This window comes from Sardina pilchardus, chromosome 1 (assembly GCF_963854185.1).
Source record: "Sardina pilchardus chromosome 1, fSarPil1.1, whole genome shotgun sequence".
Classification (NCBI taxonomy): Eukaryota; Metazoa; Chordata; class Actinopteri; order Clupeiformes; family Clupeidae; genus Sardina; species Sardina pilchardus.
Window position 1 is genome coordinate 29317174 of NC_084994.1, and position 7500 is coordinate 29324673.

At 44.0% G+C, this 7500-nt stretch overlaps 1 protein-coding gene across 1 annotated transcript in view; it reads left to right on the forward strand.

Moving 5' to 3' along the window:
- The window catches only part of LOC134087571 (CSC1-like protein 2), an 88001-nt gene that overhangs the window by 35416 nt on the left and 45085 nt on the right, over positions 1-7500 (forward strand). The window contains 1 exon segment of the mRNA XM_062541159.1: positions 6234-6272. Within this exon segment, the coding sequence (XP_062397143.1) occupies positions 6234-6272 (39 nt within the window).

The window sequence follows — 7500 nt, forward strand, 5'->3', positions numbered from 1 at the left end:
AATAGAGAGAGAGAGAGCGAGCAGATGCTGTCGCCGGCGGCCGCGATCTCAATCTCATCAGACATTTTCATTGTCCCGCAATAAAACGGCGACAGCGGGCGTCGCCGCGCGTGAACGACGCGTCTTGTTTGCTTGTTTACGCCGGCGTCGGTCGTGCTGCGGTGTCTTTTCATCACGCGTCCACACCTCACTAACCTTTGTTATCTCCTCAAGTTTCCAGTTTCAGCGGAGGTCACTGAATGCCTCTCCGGGTGGCTCTACTCCAAGCTGTGTGCATGCAGTGATAACCATAACATTTTCTCCCATTGTGAATCAATGCAGTGTTGTGCGGATGTGCCTTAACACAGAGGTGCTAAGGGCGTGTGGGAGCAACAGTCCACTTTTACTGATGGTGTTATAGGTGTAGCCCATGATTCTGATGAAAAGTTGATGATATTTTAGCTTAACTGCATCGGGATATCAAGTAGAGCAGTAATGCTTTATTTCACTATTCACATTCACACTATTCACATTTCACTGTTCACATTTCACTGTTCCCTATTCACTCTTCACAATTCATATTTCGCATTCACACCATTCACATTTCACATTCACACCATTCACATTTAACTATTCACATTTCACATTTCACTATTCACATCCACACTTCACAGTTCACAATTTACTCTTCACATTTCACACAATTCACAATTCACAATTCACAATTCACAATTCACAATTCACAATTCACAATTCACATTTCACAATTTACTTTTCACATTTCACAATTTTGTCTTCACATTTCACTATTTGTATATAAACGTGCTATGGTGTACACCGGATTTGAGTCCTACAGTAGACTGCATGCGTGATGGCAAGGTGTGGTGCTGGCTGCTTGAGCTCTTTGTTCTCCCCCCCCCCCCCCCCTTCATGTCTCCACACTAGCGGAGCTCCATTCATGCTGTCTGGCGCGGGGTTATTTTCCGCAGCATCATTTCCCATGCAGGTGCTAAAATGCATGGCCCCGTGTTTCGGGCTGTAATGAGGCCCTCACTAATTCTCACAGCTATGTGGTGTTGGGGGAAAGAGAGAGAGAGAAAAAGAGAGAGAGGGGGGCAATGCAACCTTCTCAGATCTGGGTGTTTTAAAAAGTGTGTTAGTCTGTTTTTTTTTCATTCTCTCTCGATCCCGTCTCTCTCTCTCTTTCTCTGCTACAGAGGCACCTGCTGATTTGCTGGTCATATGGAGAGAAACTCAGCGATTGGCTACACATAGTCACACCTCCCATCGTTTGACTGTTGAGAGATCCCACTTTCTTGCCTCTTCCCCACACCTCTTATCCTCTATCTCTGTCTGTCTGTCTCTCTCTCTCTCTCTCTCTCTCTCTCTCTCTCTCTCTTCATCTCTCTCTCTCTCTCTTTTTTCTCTCTCTCTCTCTCTTTATCTCTTTCTATCTCTTCATCTCTCTCTCCCTCACTTCTCTGTGTCGTCGCTCTGTGGGCTCGACACCTTGGCTCTGCAAAATGTATGAATGCGGGAGCTAAAAATACTCGTAAAGAGTTAGTCAGAATGAAAGGAACCTTGATGAGAGAGAGAGAGAGAGTGAGATATGAAGAGAGAGATAGACAGAGAGAGCTGATGTGTACCATGGGAGAGAGAGAGAGATAGAGAGAGAGATGAAGAGAGAGATAGAGAGAGAGAGCTGATGTGTACCTTGGGAGAGAGATAGAGAGAGAGATAGAGAGAAAGAGAGAGAGATCTGATGTGTACCTTGGGGGAGAGGAGGAACGAAGGAAGCCATGGGTTTGTAAGATGTTCGAAATTAGGTCAAACTTGAAGAAAGCTTTTGAGGAGAGATGGATGGATGAGATGGAGGGATAAAAAGAGAAAGAGAGCTGATGATGAGTGACAGAATACGTGAGGGAGGATAACAAGGGCGTGAAGAGGAGAAGAGGAGAGAGTGAAGGTGAAGCTGACTAATAAGTCTGATTGAGAGAGAGAGAGTTGTACAGCTGAGTGTCGTAATACAGAAATTACATTTGAAATAATAATAATAAAAAAAATCTATTATCTTGCGATCAGGGTTCTATGCAGGCCAGTCAAAGGCTTTCACACCAAACACACACAACCATATTTGCTTTTAGCACCCAATGACCGTATCACGGTTGAATCACGTTTTGTTTTTGTATTTATACACTAACACACGCATGCATACATACATACATACTGTACATACATACATAGTATATATACCTATATATCATACATGATTAATGCTGTTTAACCTCAAAATGCACTCACTTGCTTGTATTTGAAGTCCAATTAGAGAGTGAGAGGAAGAGAAGTGGGCGCTTAGACAGCTGCAGAATAGTATGTCACCGACGGTGTTTTCTAACCCAGTTTCCTGTCTGCAGAACTGGGCCTCCATCCTGCAGTTTGAGCTAATGACAGCCATCAGTACCCTACATCTACAATACACACACACACACACACACACACACACACAGAGAGACACACACAGAGACACGCACACTGCTTCCACTCTACAATCAGCATTATTACATCAATGCTAGCATAACATATTCCCTCACTCACTCACAAACACATACACCCTAGTGGTAACTAACTAAGTTGATTCACCTGGACTGGACTGGACTAGACTGGATGTCCCGGGATGATGCATTGCCAGTGTGTAGAGAGGCGTGTGTCTGTCCTCTGTCTCTCCTGTAAGTCCATGTGGTGAGTGGTGGGATAGGTCATCCTCAGCCCCTTGATCTGTTGGCTCACAGGACAGTTAGGGCAGAAGAGGCAGGGAAATGAGACAAAAGGTTACAGAGAAAAGAGGGAATGTGATCACAGGTTGCCCTCTGTATCTCCCTCTCTCCCTCCCTCTCTCCCTTCCTCTCTCCTTTCCTCCGTCGGTATTGCACGCTACACGATCAAGCCCTATTCAATTCGATCTAAGGTGCTTTATTAGCATGACTGCTTGGATACAGTATTGGCAAAGCTATTGGTAGCATCAGCGTAATATAATGAAGAATAGAATGTTTGAACATGACAGTAATGTCAATATCAGTTGAATTTATTCTCTCTCTCTCTCTCTCTCTCTCTCTCTCTCCCTTTCTCTCTCTCTCTCTCTCTCCCTTTCTCTCCAACTCTATACCTCCTTCTCTCCCACATGCATGTTGCTCTGCCAAGGAGGTTTTAGATATCTGTCCGTCTGTCTCCAAGGTCGTCTCTCCCACTCCTCCCAGTCATGGAGCAAAGCATGATTAGCTATAATCACCTCACATTCCGCACATTAGCATAGTTAGCACATACTAAATATTAGCTTAATTACCTCACATTCTGCATATTAGCATAGTTAGCACGCGCTAAATATGTGTGTTGCACGCTTTGCGCAACAGAGCATGTTTAAAGGTCAACATTTCCTGAAAGCACCCATTCTAGTCTCTGTGGAGGGAAGCACCTTTAGCACTCCAGAACAAAAGATTTTGCTTTCTTTAAAAGAACACATTTTTGGATTTGTATTCCAAGCGCATAGTCTATGGTGAATTAAAGCGGGCTAATTATGAGCACCAGCTGGCCCATAAAGCTACTGTCTGCTTGTGTGTTGATTTATGGAAGCAGAAGAGGGTTTTTCCCCAAGACCATCATGAGCCGTACATCTCCTCTAGCTGTGGATGAAGGAGAATGGCCTCGCACTGAAAACCCGGTCCCACATGCATATTATGCTTAGATGGTAGATGATACTGTGATGGGTTTAGCAAAATCCTTGTCAACAGGCTACGAAGCATGCTAACTCATGTCTTTTATCATATCTTTAATATAAGTTAATGGCACAACATGGAAGCTTCCTTTTTTGGGGGGTGGTCCACTGACGTTCATTGTGCACAAAATGAACGTCAAAATGTCAATTAGCGTCAGTTAGCGCTAATAAAGGCTAGGAAGCATGCTAACTTGTGCCATTGACCAACTATATTGATAAAAGACATAACATGGAAGCTTCTTTTTTTTGCATTATCATCATGGGGGTGATCCACTGACGTGCATAGTGCACATCCTTGGTTACTTGTTAGAACAGTTTGTTTATCTGTCCTTCGCAGGACTGTGCAACCTAAAAATGGTTTGAGGGCTTGTTCTAATAACTACCTGCTTATAAAACATTATTCAAAAAGTAGCAAATTGCTGAATGCCATCTCTTTTTAGATATGAACCATCAGCGTGATTAAAGCGGCACCAAATCTAGCATGACAAGGTGTCAGACAAAAATTACACTTTCAGAATTGCAGTACCCTAGTAATTAACAGTCTAGCCTAGCCGTTCTGGCTGACAACACCTCAAGGCAATGTCTTAGTTTTACAATTTGTCAAAACAAATCCCACCACCACCGCGACAGATCATATTTATTGATAGACAGGTTTTTGTACCTGGACTTGCTCTGTTTTTTTTTATGCTGTAAATCCGGTGTCTCTGTTTGTTGCTTGAGGCTACACACTCCTGGATTGAAGATGTCTGCCAAAAAGTCCGCCAGTGTGCAGCTCAGCAAGTGGTGATTTTCCACACTCATGATTATTTAATGCCTTCTGCTCAGCTCTGAGCTGTGCAACGTCTGACTGGGTTGGAGGTGTTTTGGTCATTCAGGGGGGTGGAGGGTTGGGGGTTAGGGTTAGATAGATAGGGTTGGTTAGGGTAAGAGCATCTCAAATACCCCATGTTTCGGAGCAGGGAGGGACTATGTGAGGACCTTTGGAGAAGTGGTTGTGTACTGTATGTCCTCTTGTGGTGCTCCCTTGATCGCTAGACACGGCTCAGGACTCACACACACACACACACACACACACACACACACACACACACACACACACACACACACACACACACACACACACACATAAAACACACACAAACTCTCTATACTCCCTCAGCTTGCTCCGTCTTATAGTATCTGTCGAGAAATCAATCTCACAAAGCTGCTTTTGGATCAGGTGTCTTCTGTCTTTCCCATCATGACCCATCAGAACTTGTGTGGTGGAAACTGATCTCCAGACAGCCAGTCGGATTTTGTTTGGTTGGAAAAATCCGACCTTTGCTTAGTCATGTGTACCACCACCATAAAACACACACACACGCACACGCACACGCGCACGCACGCACGCACGCACGCACTCACGCACGCACGGACGCACGCACGCACGCACGCACACACGCACGCACGCACACACACATACAAGCACACCGAGGCAGAGACGGACACAAGCTCTAACTATCGTCACACACACACACACACACACACACACACACACACACACAAACATGTACATGAATAGACACATACTGAAGTTCCATGTAATAAACAGGCCTTAAGTGCTGCCTCTAACTACTGTCAACAAACTACTGACAAGCAACAGGAAAAAATAAGTGCATAGAAAATGTCCAAATGTCCAACACAACGAAAAGTAAATAGACTGTAAGTGGTCCTTCCAATTTAGCTGTCACTCCCCAGTAGCCACAATCCAAGAAGTGTCTTCTTCCTCCCCAGTGATATTTCTCCCTCTATTGAAAGCAGGAGAGGGTATTCGAAATGGAAATTGCCGGCTTGGCTCTAGTCCGTCCATTCATTGACATGTCATTTTTCTTCCTTTTCCTTCTCACGCTATGCCTCTAATGCCTTGTCTCTCCACAGCTGAAGATGCTCACCCAGCTCTGCTGTTCAGCTAGATGTTGCTTGTCTGTATTGTTTAGAATTGCTAAATGTGTGGTGGTTTTTTTCAATGTGTATTTTGTTTGTTCTGCTTATGAATTGTTTTCCTTATTTCTATTCATCATGTGTTTATTCATTATTTATTATTGTTGTTGTTGTTGTTGTTGTTGTTATTATTTGTGACCTGATCTGGCAAAATGAGTCACAGTGACCCTAAATTCAAAAATGAGATTTAGGTATCAATAGACAGAGGAGACAATGAGCTTAAAAACAATATATTGGCCAAAGACATATCTTTAATTCTTATCAAAATGCAACATCTTGAATTATGGCATCCATGAATAATATTTTTTGTAACTCTACATTCTTGTCTTGTAAAAGTAGCTAAATTCACTCTGTATGCCTCTTCTTTCATCTCAAAATTAGAATGTATGACTCATTTTGTCAGATGGGGTCACATTGTGTCACAGTTTTTATTGAGTTTAAATCAAGTTTGTCACATTTGTGTCTGTGTCTCCCCCATCCCCCCCCCATCTATTCCTCCCCCAAGACAGAAGAAGAGGTTCAGTGGCCTGGAGGAGAGGGAGTAGTATGTGTTTTATCAGTTCTTTTTGTTCTTTCGTTCCTCTCGTTTGTTTTCATGATCTGTCTGTCTGTCCGTTCCTTTTGAGTGTTCCTTGGTTTGTCCTGGACTGTTCCTTCGCTGCTCTGCTGGGCATTACTGTGTCCCTTCCCTCGGCTTTATGACTGGTGCACTAATATAACCACGCTCTCTGTCTTTTCCTGCACACCCTGTGTGTGTGTGTGTGTGTGTGTGTGTGTCTGTGTGTGTGTCTGTGTGTGTGTGTGTGTGTGTGTGTCTGTGTGTGTGTGTGTGTGTGTGTGTGTGTGTGTGTGTGTGTGTGTGTGTGTGTGTGTGTGTGTGTGTGTGTGTGTGTGTGTGTGTGTGTGTGTGTGTGTGTGTGTCTCTCTCATTTAGTGAGGATCAAGTGGAAGTTTGTGTTTCTTTGCCTGAAGGACACAGATGGTGTGTGTGTGTAGGAGAGAGAAGATGTGTTTGCAAGAGTGTGCCTGCCTGTGACACTGGGGTGGTGCTGAGAGTTCCTGCTCATGCTTCACATACTTGACCTTTGACCTACTCACCTCTGACCCTTTGTTGCCAGCCAATTTAGGTGTCAGCTGTACAGTACATGGCTGTGTGCTCACTCAAGCTCCTGTTCTTCTCACTTACACTGGACTTCTGTTACATAAACTCATCGTGTGTGTGTGTGTGTGTGTGTGCATGCACACATATTGCCTCACAAGTCTCTTGTCTCTTTTCCTGTTTTGTGTGTGTGTGTGTGTGTGTGTATAATAACAGTAGGAGGAGGGAAACTATGGAGACTATATCTAGCGACAATGACAGTGAACCTGTGGACAGGTAAAATAAGAAGCTGTAGACGATGTGTGTTTCTTTAGGGTGTGACTTTAGCACCGTGCCTCCCGTGGTTTGTGTTAGCAGTCGTGCTACAGTAGCTTAGCAGTCCTGCTGCCAGTTTGTGTTTGGAAAGAAATCCTCCCTGCTGGCATTCATGGGATTCCTCACCGTTCTCCCATTAGGCTATTCGTAGATCCCGAGCTCCCTTTCCTGTAACCTGAAGGATTTATGGGTAGTGTAGTAGACTCCATGTGTTAGTGTGACTACGCCCCTCATGGAATGCCCAAGTCTTGGCCAAGGATTCAGTTGGAAGAACGTTTCTCACATTAAAGGAATGTTAAGTCGTAATTTTTGCGATACAACATGATATGCCTAACAAATGTTACAGGTGTTTATTAGA